Source organism: Zophobas morio, unplaced genomic scaffold (genome assembly GCF_036711695.1).
Source record: "Zophobas morio isolate AGI-343-1 ecotype UQ-CSIRO unplaced genomic scaffold, CSIRO_AGI_Zmor_V1 ptg000058l, whole genome shotgun sequence".
NCBI lineage: Eukaryota > Metazoa > Arthropoda > Insecta > Coleoptera > Tenebrionidae > Zophobas > Zophobas morio.
In genome coordinates this window covers 4233745-4256585 of record NW_026972163.1, presented here as the reverse complement: position 1 = coordinate 4256585, position 22841 = coordinate 4233745, and the positions used below count along the sequence as shown (strand labels likewise).

The 22841-nt window shown below is 33.0% G+C and overlaps 2 protein-coding genes across 2 annotated transcripts; both read left to right on the top strand.

The window, feature by feature from the left end:
• On the top strand, positions 1–1372 carry LOC135143066 (uncharacterized). Its single transcript, XM_064074910.1, has 2 exons — positions 1–572; positions 867–1372. Exons 1-2 carry the CDS (start codon positions 397–399, stop codon positions 991–993), a joined length of 303 nt encoding a protein of 100 aa, XP_063930980.1. The 5' UTR covers positions 1–396; the 3' UTR covers positions 994–1372.
• Positions 1373–7402: 6030 nt separating this feature from the next.
• LOC135143065 (uncharacterized) lies at positions 7403–13173 on the top strand. The gene is made up of 7 exons (XM_064074909.1): positions 7403–7768; positions 7845–8067; positions 8121–8557; positions 8612–8787; positions 9177–9252; positions 9445–9590; positions 12689–13173. The coding sequence occupies exons 3-7, from the start codon at positions 8418–8420 to the stop codon at positions 12721–12723; spliced, it is 573 nt and encodes a 190-aa protein (XP_063930979.1). The 5' UTR covers positions 7403–7768; positions 7845–8067; positions 8121–8417; the 3' UTR covers positions 12724–13173.
• Positions 13174–22841: the final 9668 nt, after the last annotated feature.

Below are 22841 nucleotides of genomic sequence, written 5' to 3'. Positions count from 1 at the left end.
TTCGGCTAATCGCAAATTGCGAACAGATTGTATAACACACAATGTATCATTGTAAATTGCAATCCAAACAGATAAATGTACCGATAAAACGATGACGTAGTTTTCAGCCGATTATTATTAAACACTATTATCAGTCTCCAGACCATCGCAGACATGAAACAGCAGATTTAAGAAACGCAACAAACTCGAAAACAAAATTCGAATACCGATCGCTACAAGACAAAGAATCACTTACTTGGAATTGGATGGTGCGTCTCGTCGGGCGATTTCTCAAGCAAAAGTCAGCGTTTACGGCAAGTCAGGTCTGCACTGATCACTCAGACATCACCACTGTCTACGGTCAAATATGGTAAGTACGCACTGTTCCGGACGCCGGCACTTGCATTTGCTCTGTGGATGGAACGAATTACGTATCAACTGTTGCTAGTGCTCGATTTTACTGAGTGCGTACGCAAACACTTTACTACTACGCTACTACAGGAATGTAGCGGGGATACTACGAGAAGTGGACCTGTCGCAGTCGTCCGCGTGGGAACGGCCTCCGCAAAGGAGAACTTGGACGAGCGACTGCGGTAAGAAAGTTCAGGGCGTGTGGATGTTTTGAAGATGAGTGGATGAGATACGCGCGCCTCTGCTGCGGAACGCAAGACGAGACCGATCTTGTCGTGGACAGCGTGCGTGGAACTATTTTGGGTTCGGCTTGGACACGTCTGAGGACGGCAGACGATTTTAAATATCCTCGACTGCCTCACAAAAATCTCGATATCAAAATTCCAGACGGTTATTGTTAAATGTTAAGAATGCGATCAGACGTTGGCACAATATTGCAATCTAAAGATGTATTTTTAATTCAACTAAATTGACAGTATCGATCCAGAAACACTACACGTTTTCAAGTGGAACGAACAAGAGAAAATCAGAGAACTAACTGATCTACAGGAGGGGTGGGTGATGAAGTTCATGGTCAAAATGGATCTCCAACAAGTAGGTTAATTGCTTCCTAAAAAAACAAGGGAATGATCAAACTAGACTAGGTTGTCCAGGGAGACATATTAAAAATATGTACTTAAATAATAGGAGTAAATAATAACAAATTTAAATAACATGTTAATCGCGCTGATTTTGCAATTTCAGTCAAAGTGTATGTTATGATATTCAATTTTGTTATGAATTTTTGTTATTAAAACGTTTTCTCTTATAACTTTTTTGGTTGCTGGCCGGTACGTTTTTGTGTGTACAATTTAAAAGATTAAATGCATTCTGTACGTTTCTGTTCGATGAAACTGGTTATTACAACCATCGACGAAGAGGAATTGTCACTCAAAGGAGTAAATTAAAAAAAAATATGCGTCTACTAGAACCCACCAGTGTGATCACGCATGCAAAATATTTTTAGCATAATAAACAATAAAAAATCGATTTGAAATTTAATTCTACATCCCCAACCTCTAAAGAACGAACTGATTTTTTTAAAACTTTGTTGTTAGGAGTAGTGCCAGCTAGAACGCTTTAAGTCCTTTGCAAAGGTTCAGTTTCTTTTTCAAACTACTGATTTATTGATCGGTGCTGGCAAAGACAGAAAGTTTAATTTAAAGTGTATTGCTATACGAATAACAACACGTGTGTGTTCCTTTTATATTACCTGAAATCGGTTTTCTTGTTTTACTCATCATGATATGACACTATACGTATGCGTTCAATATTAAACAGGTTACTGTACAAGAGTCCTTATTAAAACGGATATTAGTTATATGTTAAATTTAAGTTATTTAACTTAATCACACTGTAGGTCACGCCGACACCGGCTTTATGTATAAGAAAAATTTAATTACATTGTACAAAAGATTTTGTTTCGTTTTCTTATTATATCAGCGCTGCATTAAACTGGTCTCAAGTTATTTGACAAAACTTCCTTCGCTCCTGAAGTAGAACCATTAGCTGTAACATTTGATTAATTTTTTGTAATAACCCCCTATAAGTTAAAACTAAAAATATGTGTGGACTGTTAACTAAAGGTAAAGAAACATACATATATATGTTTCAAGCCAGTTTCATAACAAAATTGTGTGGTGACGTGATCAACTTTACAACACTCCTATATTTTCAAAATGTTGGTAAAAAAAGCTGAGCCATTATCTATTTACAATTTTTTTGAGGCACACTATATAAACCATTTCAAAAATATGAATGCACTGAGAAACCACAAGTGTAGAAGGATTTATTCAGGAAAATTTTGAGATGACGTCATCAAGTTTTTGAAGGGGATTGACAGATAAATTTGTTCAACGATTTACCATGCTTACGACAACTTTAAAATGTTTGCAAGATTTTAGAACATTCGATTTTTAAGTTAAATTAAAAATGTAGTTATAAAATTCGGATCTTTTTACTTCCCGAGCGTAAGCAAAGGAAGTATTGTAGGCTGTAGGTAAGTTGTCTCCCAGTGGTCAAGGTGACAAAAAGGGTATAGGTAAATTCTCTCCCGGTTACGCAGGTACACGGATTAAGGCTAACGGGCGGCACCGTCGAGACTGCAATAATATACAAGAATGTACTTTATGTTATGTTATGCGCATGTCCAAATTATACTTTTTTGTATAACATTTATAATTAATTTACAAATACATATAATTATGTATTTATCTACAACCTAAACCAATAAAAAAATATGTGTATACATTTACCTACAAAAATACCACATTGGTATACAGGTACATTTGCAATAAGAGCAAAAAATATGTTTTTTTGTATAACATTTACATAAGTAAATATATGTATTTATTTACAATCTAAGCCAATGAAGAAATAACATACATTTATTTACAAAAATATCACATTGATATTTATATGAAACAATTTTTATAAACTCCAACATTGTTATGTCATGTCTGGCTAAGTTTTCAATTTTTTCTTGTAAGAAGGTAATTCTTTCTAGATATTTCTTATTATAAATGACTTTACTAATTACTTTGATTTACGGTTCTTTGTCTAATATATGAGTTTACTTGAAAATTGTTCAAAACATCTATAAAAGTGTTAATATTGGGATGCGCTGCATAATAATAATAATATAATAATATAATTTATTTGTGTTAGGAATACATAGTATTTTACACACGTCAAAATGATAACAAATACATCAAATAAAATCATCAAAATTATTATTCAAAAATTCTTCAGTCGAGTAAAACGATTTCGAAATGCAATACTCTTTTAATTTGTGCACTATGATTTTTGCATCCAGTTGTTTAATTCTGTATGGAAGAACATTAAAAAACTTGATGCCGTAATAATTATTTCCGTGTCTTGATCTGTCTAACCTTAAAATATTGTGACTAATCTCACAACTTCTTGTGGAGTAACAGTGAAAAGAACTGAGCGTGCGATACTGAGCTTTATTTTTCGTGATATACTCTACACATTTACAAACATATAAACAAGGAAATGTTAAAATCTTTAATCGGATAAAATGTGGTTTACAGTCATCTCTATAATTGATGTTTGCGATAATTCTTAAGATTCTACGTTGCAACTTAAATAATCGTACTGTTTGAGGAGCATGTCCCCACACAATGATGCAGTATGCAAGATGTGATTCTATCAAAGCATAATAAGCGGTTTTAAGGGTACTTTCTGTCACATTATTCGCTAAATTTCTAAATAAATACGTATTCCTGCATAATTGTTCAGCTATGTTATTAATGTGGTTATGCCAATTTAGAATTTGCATAGAAACTCGCATTCAGTTTCGAATGAAAAGACTCACAAGCATTGGTTGTTCTTTCCATTGAGGAAGAGTGTTCTGCCCACATTTCAGGAACGAAAAGAGAACAGCTTTACACTTTGATTTTCGCGAAGCACAACTCCACCTTTTTGTAGAACCACCAGATAATATTTTTTGAAACGCAAACTTGAACTTGGAACTCAATAATTTGAAAACAGGTAAATTAAAGGTAGGAAGTGTTTTTAACAACTAAACCACCCATAATGTAGGATTGGGTGCGGGAGACAATTTACCTGGGGTCGGGGTACAACTTACTTATGGTTTTTAGAAATTTGTACATTTGGGAGACAACTTACCTTCTCCGGTATTGTAATCAATGGACGCTCTCATAAAATTTTATTGTCGTATTATGAGGGGTTTAAAAGGATGGGCTCTGTCGGTTAACTGATTATATAGATTTGAGTGGACCAGAAAAATGGCTAAAGTTTGTAATTTTAAATATTCTGCCCCTGTTTATTCAATTATTTATTAAGATGTTTTAATTCTGTAAAGCGCAATGGATTTTTTAATACAATTTTTACTAATGTACCTTTTTGAAAATTTAAAATTGATCCATAAAGGTACGTGTCCGCTGGAGAGCAACTCTCACGAGAATTATGATTTTAATTTTATACTATACTTAATCTTAAGTTGTCATTTTAGAGGTCTATTATTGCAATGAATTCAGTTATTACGAAAAAAATACACGTAAAACAGACTTATCGGAGATCACGGTCGCACTTAGAAATGCGTTCGTATTGTGGGAGTCGCTCAGAAAGTCGGAGGAACCAGGTAAAAACGATACGCTTACCCAGTTGAGGGCAGGCCCGACCATAGCTTTACAGGCTGATTTTGCAATTATTTCTCGCAAGCGCCCTGTCAAGTGGACACGTACGATATACATAAGTTTACCATACAAGCTCTTTCGAAAGATACATATGTTCCTGCAGTATTTTGCCTTCTAAAAGGCAAACAAAAATTGATATATAGGAGATTATTTGAAATGTTGAAGGAAAAGTGCAGTCATTTAGGCTAAATCCTAAGCCCGTTGTAATAGATTTTGAATTCTGTATCCATTCACGTATAGAAGAAGTTTTCCCTGACGTCAGCATTATTGGTTGCCGTTTTCATCTTGCACAGGCATGGTAAATTGTGCATTGTGGGTTAATATTATTGAGCTAATTACATCATATTTGACTTTCGAAACAGGTGGCGTAAAATACGAAGTGTGGGACTTAGCGTGGAGTACCAAAAAACAGAGTCAGACTCAGAAGCTGGCAGATGGATACGAAATCTGTTTGGTTTCATTTTCTTATCTCCCGAGAAAGTTGATGATTAATTTGTGAAGGACTTTATGGCGGAAAAACCAAAAGACGACCGAATTGATAAATTTATCGATTACCTTATCGAAACGTACATAGATCAAAATGCAAATTTGGGCAGCAAATAGCGTCAGGATGTACTTTGTAGACATATGTTTTGTTTATAAACTCTAAAATTGTTCAGTTCAGAAATAATGAAATTTCAAGGTATAATTTTTAATCATGTCATAATTGCAGATAATAAGATAATTTTCAGTTATGTTTTAGTTTAGTTTACGGTGATTTTATTTAACAATTTCAGAAATTATATCATTTGGAACAGCATTGATCAGTAGCAAATATAGCTACAAATGGTTTAATTTACTAAATAAGTATTCATATTAGTGATTATACAAATCTTTGTAAGTATGTGAGCTACGCGTCGTTTTTCAATACATATTTAAAAACAACGAGAATAAAGAAAGTGAAGTTATCTGAAAATTGACGTAACTATGTCCATGTTATTTACTAAATTTTTACTCAGTTCTTGATTCAGAATTCTGGATATTAAATTAATTTGGCCATCACTTAAATGATTTAGAAAATTGATTCTGGGGAGAGAGTTTTTAATCCCCAAAATCCTCACTTACCGCAGTTCGGTCAGGAATTAGGACGTATCCGAGTTGCGCTTTCGAGCTCAAGAAGTCCGAATTGCGCAGATTCTACTGTAGGTGAATGTTCCGAGTTGCGCCCGCTACCTGGAAATATTATCACACCTACCTCGCTTTATTCTCTATAAAGTAGGTAAGATTTTGTCGGAGGTTTTTTCTCACATAATCTCTAAGTATGGTGTTTTTCTTCATTAAAAAAAAACAAATTTTTATATGAAGACTAATTTCTTTAATATTTCGAAAAGATAAACCTGTAAGAATGACAAGAACTAAATGAGTTATTAACTTATTATATTTCGCATGGAACGATTTGCAAGCATTTGTTGTTGCTCCTCAAAATTTTTCACTATGGACCCACATGATACGAGGAAACAACAGAGGATTATATACAAATAGGTGCACGAATTTACAATCAGACTGAGGAAAATTTGATTCTGTAAAACATAGCAGGTTAATTTATCTACTAACTGAACTGAATATACATTTTACATGTACATTTTACGTAGGTATAGAGTTATATTACTATAAGAATGGCACCTCAGTAAAACTATTGAAATATTCTATACTGACGTCACAAAACATTCGATTCTCCAATGGAGAGTAATTTTTACCTGCATTGTAGGGTCTAAGAACGCGGTAAGGGCGCATTCATGTAGTGGGCGCAATTCGGACATTTTCCGAGCGGTAAAAGGGCGCAATTCTTATCTTTTTCAGGTCATGTGCGCAATTCGGACTCCCCCTTTCTGGGATGTTCGAAAGCAGCGAGCGGTCGCTTTGTCCACCACCGATGCCATTTACAAGGACACTTGCGTGAGTTATGTTTTCATGAATCATCCGATTTGGTTATTTTCTGCAATAACAAAAGTTCACTGAAGTTGTCGAAAAATTCCATGTTCCATTCCAGAGGAGCAAACATATTGATATCCGCCTCCATTACGTTTGGGATGTTCTCAAGAACGGGCAGATCAAGTTAAGCCAACAGAAAACCAGATTACAGATTTTTTTGACGAAGGGTTTGTCAAAAACAAAGCATATGAGGTGCGTCATGTCGGTGGGGCTCGACGTTGTGTGGAACAAGGCTGTCAGGGAAGTCAGTCGAGTGCGTGCCGACCGTTCCTAAGCGGTCGGTATGTTGTTAATCATTAGAGATTTTATAACATTAATATATCTTGCTATCTTGTAGTTGTGATTCAAATAGGGTGTTTACCTACTGGCTTCATGGTTTAAGTATCCTATCGATCGGATAGTCATAACTTGAGTATTTTACTACTCAATTTTATTTATTTTACTCAGTTGCTTTAATTCAGTTTTTTCTTTTTCTTAGTGTTTTTAGAAATGTGATATTCAAATAAGTATTTGCATTGATTCGGAACATTTGATCCGATTTCATTTTGAAAGTTACGGTTTTTTTTCTAGCTGAGAACTAAGGAGTCTTCAACCTGCCCAAAGTGGACTTATTAGTAACCATTCACGAGTGTTTCAAATTCGCGCTATCTATAAAAATCTAGTTGGCTGTATTGTGATTTATTATAATAAATTTATTTTTGGTTATAACTGATGACAACCGGGCGTTGCTGCCAGGAGTAAATTAGCTAAATTAATGACAGCTCTGGAGCCCTGACAACAAGAAGAATATTAAAATAGTTATTTTTGTTACAAGTACCTAAAACATAGTTTTAGGTACGTGTTACAAACAATATTTTTTGTTCAAGCTCCCAAAACACCTTAAAACCATTTATAAAAACGACTAATTTTGACAAACGAAGCAAATATTTATTGAAAAGTGGGCTAGTGGGCTGCCACCATAGTAACTACAGTGTTTCGTAAACACGAAAAAACCTGACATTTTTTTGCACAAAATGCAGAATCCTGCACATATTACGGAAAAAGCAAAAGAAATCGTACTGGATTTACTTCCAGCGAAGTCTCGGCAAATGTACGAAAAGGTATATCAAATATTCCTACGATGGAAAGAAGAAAAAAAAATTGTAGTAGTAGATGAAGATGAAATGTTAAATTATCTTCATGAAAAGGTAAGTGCCGCCTTTATGTTCAATATTTATAAGCCTTACACATGATTATCGTGATAATTTCCGTATTTTGTTACAGTCACAAGAAGTAAAACCATCTACTCTCTGGTCAAAATATTCAATGATTAAAGCTGTTTTGTCTGTCAAAGAAAATATTGAAATAAACAAGTTTTCCAGAGTCATTGCGTTTTTAAAGAGAAATTCAGTAGGATACGAGCCCACGAAGTCAAAAGTTTTGACACGTCAAGAAATTGACACATTTTTGAAAAATGCAGACGATATGAAATATTTATTATATAAAGGTAAGTTTAAAAAATATTCTATGTATCAGATAGATTTATTTTTCATTTTGTAGGTTGCCCTTCTTTTTGGTGTGTGTGGTGCATGTAGGCGTGAGGAGCTACATTCACTAAAAATTCAAGATATTGTCCAAAAAGACGAAGAATGTCTAATTATAACAATTCCTGATACTAAGAGCAACATTAAGAGAGTCTTTCCAGTGATAGCTAAAGGCAAAGCTGTCAATGGCCTGGAATTATACCAGAAGTTTTTACGATTACGGCCCGAGACAGTTCAACACGATTATTTTTTCATTTGTTATCGTAATGGAAAATGCACTGTCCAACGTGTAGGAATTCATTCTTTTGCGAAAATGCCCTCGGTTGTTGCTGAATTTCTTAACCTGCCCAATCCCAAGGAATATACAGGGCATTGCTTCCGACGAAGTTCTGCATCTCTGGCGGCTGATAGTGATGTTGATTTAATCTCCCTGAAACGGCTAGGAGGATGGAAGTAATTTTTCTGCAATATAATTATTGCTTTCTTCTAAATAGTAACAAACTTTAGGTCGTCTTCTGTCGCAGAATCATATATAGAAGAATCTGTTGAAAGGAAGAAGAAGATATGCAGACAGTTATTGGGAGAAAAGCAAAACGAACCATCGACTAACACACTATTAGTTACTACTGAAGCTACTTCCACGACATCAAGAGACATCAGCCTGATACCTTCAAGCTCCTCAGGTATTTCATTTGGACACAACAGTTTTCAGGGAGCTCAAAACTGTTCATTCCATTTTCATTTTGAGAAATAAATATTGTATTGTTGTATCTACTCCTTTAGAATAAATGTGGTTATTTAATTATTGTTTTTATAGTTTTTACTATTCAGTCCCAAAAAGTTGCCATGGCATTTTTGACTCATTTTACGGACACTTTTGAATCCCTAAAATAACCATTCTTGGGAGCGTGTACAAAAAAAATATATCAGATGACGCCAATCTAACAAAAAAATTCCTTGGCCTACTGCGTGTTTAAAACAATTGTGAACGCCATAGTCACAGCTTTTTTTCTTTTTTTTTTTTTGGATGGAGCAATACACGATTTTTGTCCATATTTTGTCTTTGTTTTAGGGGCACTTTTCCAACCATGGGGCTTCCTATTTTGCATTGGAACGCATTCTACCATAAAAAGGAACATATACACAACGTAGGGATCCACTTTTGTTGACGATCATAGTTGAAGGCCAAATTTTGACGGGATATTCGTGTTATCACATGTTGAATACTGAGGATTCAGACGAAAAAGCAAATTTCCCAGAATATTATTTATATATTTAGTTATTTATTTATTGATTTATTTATGTGTTTATTTGTTTATTTATTTATTATTTTATTTCAGTATTATGTCTCCAACAAACCGTAGGCAGAATGACAGGAAACAAAGACGTACACAACACTCAGAGGTAGGGCGGAAAAAAACCCACGACCAAAGGTGTAGCGGGCAAGCGCCAAGCCAACTGATCCTCCCGAGCCCACATGTGGACAGTATGTTGGGTATTTGTTATTTATTATTTTTACGTTTTCTGTATATTTTTTCTTGTTTCTTATTTTCAGTTCAAGAACGTACTAATTTATTATTATTTTTTTAATTTATAATAAAACAGTTGACGATTCTTTATGGCAAATTTACAGTTTCCATCTTTCCTTGATTGGTTGCAATTTTGACACATTTTAACAATTTTCGTGCTATTTGATAAAATGGAAAAAAATCTAAAAAAAAATTACTCCTAGTTTTTTTTTTTTCAAATTTAGTCGACAATTACTAAGAATAATAATAATTATTTTATCATGAAATTATGATTCAATGATAAGTTATTTTAAAATTTGCCTACGCCACTGACGATCAACGTCCGCGCATACGGAATAGTCACTTATGATATTCTCAAATAATTTGAAGTCTAGTATATCAGGTTCTTATAAATAAGTATTATAGACATCATTGCCGTCATGGGGTAGTCCGAAAATGCTCGGAAAATGTCCGAATTGCGTCCACTACCTGATTGTTCCCTTACCGTGTTCTTAGACCCTATTAATCCAGGAAAAATCACTCTCCATTAGAAAATCCAGTGTTTTGTGGCATCAATATATGACACTTGAATTACATAGATATACCTAAATGAACATAGAAATAATCTCCAAAAATAAATTGACGAATGCGTAGTTTTACCGAGGTGCTATTTTTAAAGTAATATTACTCTATACCTACCTAAAATGTACATGTAGAACATACTGAGTTCAATTAGTAGGTAAATTGTGTTAACCTGCTATGTTTTAGAGATTCAAGTTTTCCTCACACTGGTTGTAAATTCGGGCACCTATTTACATATACTCTACACCGATGCTAATGGGCTGTTGTTTCCTCCTATCAAGTGGGCACAGCGTGAAAAATTTTGAGGAACAACAAACACTTGCAAATCGTTCCTCGCGAAATATAATGATTCATTTAGTTCTTGTCATCCTAATATTTTTACTTTTCAAAGTATTAAAGCAACCATATTTAGAAATTATGAAAAAAACCGTCCGACAACATTTTTACTTGCTTCATGGAGAGTAAATCGGGGTAGGTGTGATACTTCCAGGTAGCGGGCGCAACTCGGAATATTCACCTACAGTGGAATGTGGGCAATTTGGACATTTTGAGCTCAAAAACTCAGGTAGTGGGCGCAGCTCAGATACATCCTAATTCCTGACCGAACTGCGGTAAGTGATACCTTATTAATATATAGTGGACCAAAAGCTATAAGGTTATATGGCCATCATAAAATCATCCCATTGTGTCGAAGTTAAGTTGTTTACAATAGAAAAGGTTTTAGGGTCGTAAATAACGTGTCCACTGCAGCTCGACCGGCTGTTGTGGTTTCGTTCAGGGACGGCTTTCACTAAATATGAAAATCCACCACTCCACTATTTCTTTACTACCTGCAGCCGCTGAGGGTTCCGAAATAACCACTCGCTTTGAAAGCCGGCCCTGTTAAATGTGAGCAAGAAATGTTTAGAAGACGATTTATTGCCAACCGGTAAGCTTAGTGCGAACCACACAAAGGGGGTATTTATTTGCGGTCAACTACTTTTATGATGGTCATATAACCTTATACCTTTTGGACAAGTAGTGGACCAAAAGCTATAAGGTTATATGGCCATCATAAAATCATCCCATTGTGTCGAAGTTAAGTTGTTTACAATAGAAAAGGTTTTAGGGTCGTAAATAACGTGTCCACTGCAGCTCGACCGGCTGTTGTGGTTTCGTTCAGGGACGGCTTTCACTAAATATGAAAATCCACCACTCCACTATTTCTTTACTACCTGCAGCCGCTGAGGGTTCCGAAATAACCACTCGCTTTGAAAGCCGGCCCTGTTAAATGTGAGCAAGAAATGTTTAGAAGACGATTTATTGCCAACCGGTAAGCTTAGTGCGAACCACACAAAGGGGGTATTTATTTGCGGTCAACTACTTTTATGATGGTCATATAACCTTATACCTTTTGGACAAGTATACTATTACTGCACGAACCTAAGCTGAAATACGCGTTCTTGGAAAAATGATGACTGACGTGAATCCCAAAATTTTGTAAAGTAAAAACTTATTTGAAACAAACGCCCAAACGCGTAGCATGCTTCTTTACATTTACTTTAGCATTACATATTTTTATATGTTTATTTCAACTTATAGGGGTTCTCATAAAAAATATAAAATCTGCGAAATCAAATTTTATAATTTTTGAAAAACGCTGGATATCTTTCATTGTACTTCAGAAGCGAGGGAAGTTCTGTCTAAACAACTTTCGACAATTTTTTTTTTATTGTTAATTCGATTCCTTAGTTGACTTGACATGTGCACATGTGATGATAAACGTTTCGTTCTAACACAACATAACAAAATTGTTACTTATAAAACAAACATACATATATTTGTTTGCCAGTAGATACAATTATTGTTTTTTTTTTGCAAATTCTTTGTATTACGATGAGATATTTTTTGTTGAAATTTTCATTGTAAAACATCAGTGAGTACATATTTCCGTTCTGTAATGAGATCATGCTGTTAAGTTAGTAGGTACTAACTGATACATTATTTGCGCAAAGTGACGAGTTTAACCCCAAAACATAAAAGATTGTAAAATGTCCTGGAACGATCGAATAACTTTGTTATTTGAAAAATTTTTTCTGCAATTTAGTGTGGATGTATAGTTCGACATGGCGACTTGATTACAACATTTTTCCTTTTTTTATCGCTCTCGGTTTGACAGACAAGCTCTATTTTTTTAATGGAACACCCAAATTTTTTTTGGCGTGTCCAGGTGTTATTGCTGTCACTATCTTTTGTTGTTAATTTATTAGCTATTTTGTAAATGGGTGTAAAACTTAACAGAATCTGAACGAATTGATATCTTGATTATGCGTGGAAATGGTGACCGTCAACGTTCTTCTGAAGAAGTTCACACTTTATTTAACACTGTTTATCACTGTATCGAATAATTGAAGAGTACAACGTATTTCGCTAAGTAAAAGTCTTAATAAAAAGTGGAGGTACAAAAAAGCAACCGATGAAGCCACGTGCCTAAATGTTTTATTAACAATTCTAGAAAATCGTCACGGGTCAACAACAATATGTGCATGAGTTGATTGAAGATGATCCAGATCGTAGACTACACTTTTGTGAAATAATGACAGAATTTATCAATTACCTACCAGCCTGATGTGCTAAATCAAACAATCAAACAGTCTTCTCTGATGAAGCAGAGTTTTGTTTTAATGGACCGTTAACAGGCACAATTGTCGTTACTGGTTAACTGAAAACCTCATGGGATCAAGGAAGGCCATATACAGAATCCTCAAAAAGTGAATGCCTGGGCTGGTCTGGTTGGAAACCACATTTTTCATACGGGAATTTATTGAGGAACGAGGTTGTGCCAGCACTTGCAGCTCTCTTTCGAAGGATTTCCCGCACGCTGGATTTGACGCAGAAGGGCAACTGAATGGCCAGCCTGTTCTCCAGATCTTTCGCCTCTAGAATGTTTTCTTTTGGGGTCATTTAAAATGTCAAGTGTATAAAAATCAATCAAATTATCTTCAACAATTAGAATAGAAGAAGTTCCATATAACTGAAGAAATAAACCAATATTATGTCACAACAGATACATAATTCATCGAAACATTATTTGTTGATTGATTACAGCACTGCGAAATTGTAAACGGAGAACACTGAATTTATTGTAGTTTCATTCATAGTTTACTATTTATTAGTATTTTCAAAAATGACGTGATTTTACATTATTACGTGTTTTTTTTGTGAACTTTCTGTATTTTTTGTATCAGTAGAAATAAACATGTTAATAATTTCTGAAAGTAGTTTTTTATTCTGCATGAGAAAATGACAAAAAAGCTGTGTGTTCCGTTAAAAAAAGTAGGTGGCTTTGTCTGTCAAACCGAAAGGGATAAAAAAAGGAAAAATATTATAATCAAGTCGCTATGTTTAACTATATGTCCACACCAAATTTAAAAAAAAAAACTTTTCAAATAATAAAGTTATTCGACCTTTCCCAGACTGTATACTAAGTCTGTATAATTAAATTGTTATAACAGTAATAAGACAGCAATTTATATATCCCTGCTGTTGACATTTATTCTTTATGTTCCTTATAGCATAAAATTCTGTCACGTTTCTGATCAATATTATAATTATTCAAAAGCAATTAATTACATTATTTTACTATCGGTTCATGGCAAGATAAGTTACATACTTTATATACATGTTTAATGTCATTTAGACACAACTTCAATCAATTCAATCAAACTAATCCATTTTTTTACATAAACTATACATTTTAATTCTGCGAAATTTATTTTTTGTATGATAAGTTAAAATGAAAATAAGTGTGGAGTATTCAATTACAGGTAAAGAACCATACTAGTTATGCCTATGTTACAAGTGGTTTTCCCAAATAAAACTATGCAATGACTTCATCAAATTTTGGAAATAATGAACATCTGTAAAGGGCATACACATTTCAGGAGTACATATTGGGTTTTGTTAAAGCTAGGTTAAATTGTAAAATATTGTTGTATAGTTCAAAGTTTTTTTTTACAAGAATTTAGATATCTGATGTAAAAATAAGTGTGAATTAAGAAACCAAAAGTATAGAAGCATATTATTAAGATAGAAACGAACTTTTTCAGACTCAAGAAAACTTGAAATTAGCAATTCGCCAAATTAAACCCATTACATTACTTTCCTAGCTTACGCTCGGGAATTAAAAAATTTAAGATTGTTTTATACATAATTTACACCAATTTTTTTATAAATTTTTTTGAGACAGTATCAACCTTTGAAAAATTTATGTAGGTAAATAATTTTAAAAAGTGAAGTAATGTAAAAAGCACAAGCGTACCGCACCTTTAATATATTGTTTATTAAAGAAAAGTATTTATATACGAGCATACATATTTAAAAAATTCACGGTTTGTCTCAGAAATTACATTTAACGAATTAATTGTCTAATGTACTTAATTGTCTCTAGCTTTCTACAAAAGTAAGTGTTTAATCGATTTAAGACTACAACGTTCCATTGTATTATATAAGTTAGTCAATTTATGTTGAAGTCTGTCGAAGTGCTGAATAAAATGGTGCTCCAAAGTGGTCCAAAAGTCATGTGGATTTTAGGGAAACGGATAAGTGTCTGACGTTCGAAGAATACCTTTCTATCGATCCGACCATGGCGCCTTCTCCGAACAAAGCAACACTGAAACGAAATAAACAATAAAGAGTGTAACCAAGTCGACTGTAAAAAGACATTGTTAAATAATAGACCTCAGCAAAAATGACAATAGCACGATGGGAAGCCACTCGAGGTAGGTGTGTAGGACAAAACGATCTACAAAGCAACACAGGTAGATGGATTTTAAAGAAATAGCTACAGCCTCCCTGTCATGATTACCTTCAAGTAAAGTGACGTATGGTGAAACTATTTAAAAGCGTTTCTGGAGATGCACATCCAGTATTATTTATGTCTGGGTTTTCAAATAAATTTTTGTTGATACAAACACATAAATAGTGGAAGATTACATTACCGTCCTTAAGCATGAGGATACACTAAATTTGCGTATATGGTATTATTTTATAATAAAAATTTATTTTAAGATTTGTCATAAACTCAAGTAATACAAGGTTTTAAAGAGAGAAATTTTCCATAATACCAAATATACCTCCTTTAGTCGTCGCAATGTTAATAACATATTATTTTAAAAAACTAACAAAAATATATATTATTTATACATTACCGTTATACATGTACTGTGGCACAGGATTTTCGTTAACGTAATAATCCTGAAGTTTATATTTTGAATTATATACATCTTTAGATAATATGAACATCAAAGTAAATTTAGATTTGGAAAAATGTGTTATGAATTAATCTGGAAAACGCTGGTTAGTGTTCATCGTGTGTTGTGTGATCGAAATTATGTTTATTCAGATGTTATTTTGAGTAACACTGCACACTGCATGCTATTAATTTTATTTTTCTATTTTCTATAGTTTGTTCTTTGTTAGTATTATCCGTTGACACTGTTTTCTGCTTCATCGAACCATTTAATATGTCTACATCTGAAACTGGGAAAAATCGAGTTTGAGAATGTATTGAAGAATTAAAAAGTTGACGTTTTTAACAGTCAACTTTAACATTTGTTTGATAATTATTTTGTACCACCATTCATTACAAATTGAGTCGTTAGTCATTGAAAAGTTTTTTTCTGAAATTTTCTTTGGATATATAGTTAAACATGGCGACTTGAATACAACATTTTTTCTTTGCGAGAGCTTAGGTAAACAGTAATTTTATTATTGCTACAATACTCGTAAGGTATATGTATTCATAACGGAAATACTTTTAATTTGTTAAATTTGTGTGTGATAAAAGTCACAATTGCATAATTCGGACAACGTTTGGTTTATGTAATTTAAATTGTTGTGAAAGAACTAATAAAATATGTCAAAAACGAACAAAACTTGAAATGGGGTTAAAGTATTCGCAATAAATTCGTGAAATTTTTAAAATCATTGTTTTTTTGAAGTTATATACTTATATGTATTTTTAAATTGCTGCTGCTGAATGTTACACGGAATTAATAAATTACTTGAAAAATGTATAGCGTGAGAAAAATTAATAGCAAACTCAGTCTAGCCCTGTGTCTGAAGTGTGTTTAATCAAAAACAGAGAAATTGAAAAAAATCAAGTGCGTAACATAATAAAAAAAAAGTTGAACCGTCAACGTACATTGTCTTTAAATTTTGCGAGGAAGAGGCAAATTTGAGTACAACTAGCTTATTTTCAGTTATTTGCCGTTTATTGTAAAAGAGAAGATAAATACAGTAGCGAAAACCGCGTTCCAAAATTTCCATAACTAACTGAGATATTAGTTTTTAAACTTACGTTATGAAAAATTTCACCAAAATTAAATTTACCTTATTTATTTATTATTACGTATTCCGTAAACACTTGCCTTATTGGTTGTCCCAGAAACGGTGTTTTGATTTTCAAAAAAGGTTAACCATCACAAAAATATTTCTATTTAAAAATATGGAGACATATGGGTGTACACAAATGTGACAGCGACATAACTGAACGAATCACATAGATAATTATGTACCTTAGATATGAGTGCATTCTAAAACTATGACTAAAATACCACATGGTACTTGATAATTCATCCTCCCTGTTTTTGTTTTAAGTGTAGCACTGAATCATCGCCACTACTTTGTCTATATGTTGTACGTTGATAAGTACTCATTAGCATATAAAAGAAATTCAAAACGCAAATTCTACGACGAACTGCACTAGAATAATGACGCTAATTAAAGTCGTCTCTTTGTTAGTTTATAAAACATTACGGCTTTTTTTTAGAGTAGACAATATGCCTGTTAACAAATGCTCATTTTCTGACGGATGTGACTCATGCTAGAATCACACTGGTATACCATCATCTGATGTTGATTAAAATTATAAACATTACCGGGTTACTAATCACTACAAGGTTAAATATAAGAGCAGCTATAGATATCTATGAAACTTTATATTGAAGTAAACTGTTTAGAACATCATACTGTTCGCATCTATCCCAGATGAGAACTCTGCGTTGTCGGTACATGGTACATGCCATCATTTCGGGTTGATAAACTTTTTTAAAATTTATTCGGACTTCTTTCGTGAAATAAAGTGTACGTATAAAAAATAACAACAATCGGACCGATAGTTTCGGAGATGATGGGTCTAATAAAAATCGACTCATGGGACACACGACCAATGACAGACATACGGCAAACAGACGTCAAGAAGCTGTTGATAGACGGAAACGAGAGACATATTTTTTCATACATTAAGGGTCATGAAACGTCGAGAAAACGTGGAAGTAACCATTCGGCTACGCTCGGGAAATTTTATGAAATTGGGCACTGATCACACACTAACACTATTTTAGCAATTAGAGCTTGTAAAATATATTTTGAAGGACTTCACAAATATGTAGTAAGAATGATCAAAAGCAGTCCTTGTTTTTGTTCTTTTGCCTTTAAGTATGCATGACTAATTAATACTAACCATTTATGTATCAAGTGTAAAAAAGAAATACATAATCACAGGCTTTACTGGACGAGCCCAATTTATCAAAGAGCGAGTACAGTAACGTTTCAATATGAAGGAGTTGCGTACAAGATGTGATGGTCAACTTTACAAATTTTTTTTTTTTATTATTTTGAAATTCAGAAAATTTCAAGCTTTTCTAGTGTGCTTTGCTAAACGCTCAAAAATAAAATAAAAATTAAAAAAATGGTTACATTTTTCTAGGAATTTGTAATGTGTTTTAATAAATCAAATTTAAAATAAATAAATACATGTTTACGTTTCTGCCGACTAATTTCCTATTATTCTCCACTACTTTATCATTAACTATTATTTACAGAAGTCCAAAAGTTTCAAACCTAGACGTACAAATACTACAAATATATGGATATATAAATATGCATATATAATTTTGTGTATACAGTATGTACTATTGAACATAAAGAAGTTGCATCATTACCTATTTGTCCTGATTTATAGTTATAATAATTGTATATTAATCTTTATATTTGATAGGTTCAGCAAGTGAAATTTAGTCAAATGATAAAATGTTTTGAATAATTAATTGTAAGTACAGGTGAAAAACAAAATAAAGTTACATGGAATGAACTCTGATAACACCAGTAAATAAGTATAACACGACTGCAGGTAGGTAACATTATTTAAAATTCTGTTAAACAAAGGATTGTTTTTGTACTACAAAAAACTAAATCTTGATAAAGGTCGTAAGCCTTCTCAACCTGGCATGCACTTTTCAGCATAAAGATTATCGTTCTAAAAAGCTTCATAGAAGTGTTTTTAAATAGTGCTTTGTAATTACCACACGAATAGAAATTTACATGTATTATGTAAATCACCAAATGAGTACTTTTTTAACTTGGTTGTAGTTTGGATAAATTAAGTACATATTTGGAAAATGTTTGGTTCGATTTAAATAACTCAAGTCTTTTATTTTAATAAAACTAAAAATCATGCACTGCATGCTACAGTAAAAAAGTATTCTACAAAATAACTGAAATACCTAAGTGTTTGTCAAAATTATCTTATTACTAAACTATACATATAATGTTGATGAATATCAGACGTTTTTCAGTCTGTTTTTGGTTTTGATGCTGATCAGTCAAAAATGTACATATGAATGTAGGACGTAGGTAGGCACCTTTAAGATCCTCTCTGGGATGACAAAACGCTAACAAAATTTTGCTTGAAATATGGAAAAAATTTAGATGTGGGAAAAATGTTTGTAAATTAAATTTTTATTATTCGACCAATGTTTATTAAAAAATAGTATCTGAAATTCGGTATTGCTTGGACCTTATTTATAGCTTAATTTAATTATTCCAAAATCATTTAAACAGAACTTCCCTGGCCTCTGCAGTACAGTACAACGTATCCACCTTTTTTTAAAAAAAATATTAAATTTAAGTTTGTGAGTTTCATTTTTTTTTATTATGACCTCTACAAGTTAGAATAGAGATATGTTGTTGTGTTGAAGTAAAAACAAGCGTAATGCTAGTAATAGCACCACTGTATTCCCAAAGTTCCTGGAAATGGATTGAGCCGTCCTTGACATGAAAAAATATGAATGTATAATATTTTGCATACTTTAGGATTAGGATAGTATCTATATATATATAATATTCATAATATCTTGCATATTTTAGATAGGATTTATTCAGCAAAATTTTGAAATGACATCATCAGTTTGTTTGGACGGGGTAAACTGATATTTTTGATTACGATTTACTATGTTTAGGATAATTTTAAAACATTTGCAAGATTTCAGAGCATTCAGTTTAACAGTTTCAAAGTTAATTTGCAAAATGTTGTTATACAATTTAATTTTTTTCCAAAAATCTGGATGTTTAAGATAAAAGCTCAACACGGAATCACGGATTCATAAACTACAAATGCAGGAGAGGAGTAGTAGTAGACAGATGGAAACGGAAGACCCACGTTTTCGTACTTTAGGGGTCATGTAACGTCGAGAAGCATAAGAAGAATGAAAGTAGGCATTTGTCGGAAGGACCCTACTATATAGGCCCTTTTATCGCCCTACGCCTAACGGTAGATTAGGATTAAGAACAACATTTCTTTGTATTAACCTTACTAAATTCCAATCTGTTCTTTGAAATAATTGAGACGGTGAAGTTCGTCTTTCATAATGCCCTAGCCCTAGAGTATGAAAAAGTAGGTTCCCGTTTGTCTGTAGTCTGTTGGTGATTCTATTAGATATATTATTAGATTAGTTTTTCTTGAAGAAAATTGCAGCGAATGGAATTGATAAAATTTTCAAATTTTGGCAAATCCATGGCAACTTTCCCGCACATTTTTTGGGAGCCGGAAACTTTTCGATCATATATAAAAATGCATCATTTATAAAAGTGCAATTATTATAAACAGTTTTTAATTCGTTGTTCAATTCACTTAGCTTATTGGCTTCTGCTGGTTGTCGTATTTTATCAACTATAGCCGCATGGTGCGTTGAGCTGATGAAGATAGAACTTTAGAGAAGACACACTGCCCTGTCCACTCATTTTCACAATTTGATGTTGCAGTCGAAGTCAAATTTGAAATTGCAGTTGATCGATTTGAATGATTCCCAATGTTTCTTTTTTTAACATCAAAGCCAATTTCTTCAGTTGCCTGAGACGTCCACTAAGAGATTTCATTTTTTCCAAATGGACAGTTTTAAAAAAATCCAATATATCCTTTTTATTTCCCGAGCGTAAGCGAAGGAAGCATTGTAATCGAGTCCGTCGGCCGACTATTTACTTTTACGTTTTTTCAACATTGCATGACCCCCAGAGTACGAAGAAATAGGTCTTACGTTTTAGTCTGTCTGCCGTCCCGGATTTGGACGTATCCGAGTTGTGCCCGCTACCTGGAAATATTATCACACCTGCCCCGATTTATTCTCCATGAAGTTGGTAAAATTTTATTTATTTCATAATTTTGTTATCTCAAAATTTAAAGTTTTTTCTTGTGATTTATTATTCCATTAACATTTTTAAAATTTGTTGAAACAGGTGGGTCAAAACAATTAATGAATGAGTCGATTTGTTTTATTGATTAAATCAGGAGCGGCTCATTCCTTTTTCACAGAAAATTTTGGAAATACAATACTGTTATTTTTAGTATTATACTGCACCAATCCATTGATTAAATACATACATATGTGTATTTAATCAATGACCAATCCAAGTTGATAAATGTCCTTGCAAGAATATTGATGACGTCATCACAAAATTGTGTAAAGTAAAAACACAACTCGAAAATGCTGGATATGTTTCATTGTACTTTAGGAATGAGGGAAGGTCTGTCGAAACAACTTTCGACCAATTTTTTGTCGCAGTGAGCATTTGGGGTCAAAAATAACTTTTTTGAGGTAATTACTCTTTTATCAATTAATTTTCGATATAATCTGAAACAGTAACAATTTATACTTCAGTTCCATTTAGAAAGTTTAGTTAACAAATTAGCTGACTGGGCATTTATCTGGGTTTGCCAAATTTTGTACGAGCCATTTTTTTTTCAGCCAAAAGGTTTTGCTACAGCTTGTGTTGTTTTCCAAACGTAGAATATATAATTCGGCATGTAGTTCCACCACCATTATCCAGTTCCTCCGAAAAATAGTCACTTACACCATTTACGGCTTCACCGTTCCTCCATGCTAGCTCATACACGAAGCAGTGTGGTAGGTAAAATTTTTTTTGCAATCAACCCGAGGTGTTCGTTCCATAGGTCGCGTATTTTGTTCATTTCTTCCAACGTTAAACTCGACGAGGAAGTTTTTCGTTTTTCGGAATTCATTTGCAATTCCTTTGGAGTCACGAACTTTTCTAGCGCTTGCGAAAATTATTTTTTGAAAACGAATTAAACACCACATTGTTTTCTTCCTTATATTTTTCCTGCAAAACCTTTGCCACCACAGTCTGTTCCAAATGGTTTTAATTACATTTTCCTTATAATCTACCCCATTTTTTTTCTTCATGTTAAATCCAAAATCCTTCATCATGGATGCAAGTTCCTTGTATCACATAACCTCTTTAACCACAGAAACTTATGAACAGTCTCCACGTATACTTTTTAGATTTTTTCGTGTTGATTGGCATTAAATTGTGAATATTTTTCTCAATTTGTCGTAAGGAATCTTGCCCAAAGCGCGCACACATTTTCGAAAAACTGAGATTTTCTGACTTGTTTACTACGTAGCAATGGTTATAAAAATACAGAGAAGTAATTTTGGGTTTAAATTTCATTAAAAAATTTGATTTTAAGAATGAACATTCGGCTAAGAGTGAAATTTTCTTCAGAAAATAGTCTGCCAAAGGATTGCTTGACTTCGGGGGGAATTGGAGATAATTTCACTTGATCTAGGGATGTTGCTATTGACAGTCAACGAACACACTGAACTCCACATTACAAAATTAAAACTGATAATAATTTGTTTAGGAAACTGAATTTGTTTCATTGTTTTTCAGGGACGAGGGAACTTTTATCTAAATAATTTTAGACCAATTTTTCTTTTGTTGTTAATTTTGTAAATGCTTACTACTAACAGCTGTAAATTCGACTTCCAAAAATTAAAATAAAGATCATTTATTACTTTTCTATTCTGAAATTAAGAAACTTAATTTGAGCCCTCAATTACGATCATGCTAAATACCTATATGCTAAATATTATTATGTACGTAACAAATAGCACATGTGTATTTAAAGTTGCCTAGCCAAGGGCTGGGAAAATACTAAAACATGTTTGGTTTGTAAAAAAGTTTTAACATTAGAATTTGTAGAGAACTAACAGACACTTTTAAAATCATTTTTAGTTTTTATCTTCATTTCATTACTGAATATGCAAAGAGCATATTTATTTGTAAAAAATTCATCAGTAAAAGCAGATAAATGAATCTAGGTATTTAGCATGCAGTAAAAATATTAGTTTGTATTATTTTACACAAAGTCCCAATCAAGTATGTGCAAAAGCGATGTTGTTCACTCAATAGGTACTAACTTTTTTGGACAACAAAAATAATCAATCTTAATTAGTTACTTAGGTATCACCAATTAATAATAGTGTAAAACCTAATGTGTTTAATGTTTTCTTTTCCAGGTAGTGTCC

What these genes read in the sequence shown, in the direction of transcription:
- LOC135143065 (XM_064074909.1), top strand. Translation starts at nt 8,418, where the DNA reads ATGCCCTCGGTTGTTGCTGAATTTCTTAACCTGCCCAATCCCAAGGAA. An exon ending in AAACGGCTAGGAGGATGGAA is followed by an intron (nt 8,558 to 8,611) that starts GTAATTTTTCTG and finishes AACAAACTTTAG; the next exon opens with GTCGTCTTCTGTCGCAGAAT. An exon ending in CCCGAGCCCACATGTGGACA is followed by an intron (nt 9,591 to 12,688) that starts GTATGTTGGGTA and finishes TAACAATTCTAG; the next exon opens with AAAATCGTCACGGGTCAACA.
- LOC135143066 (XM_064074910.1), top strand. Translation starts at nt 397, where the DNA reads ATGGAACGAATTACGTATCAACTGTTGCTAGTGCTCGATTTTACTGAG. An exon ending in AACTTGGACGAGCGACTGCG is followed by an intron (nt 573 to 866) that starts GTAAGAAAGTTC and finishes CTAAATTGACAG; the next exon opens with TATCGATCCAGAAACACTAC.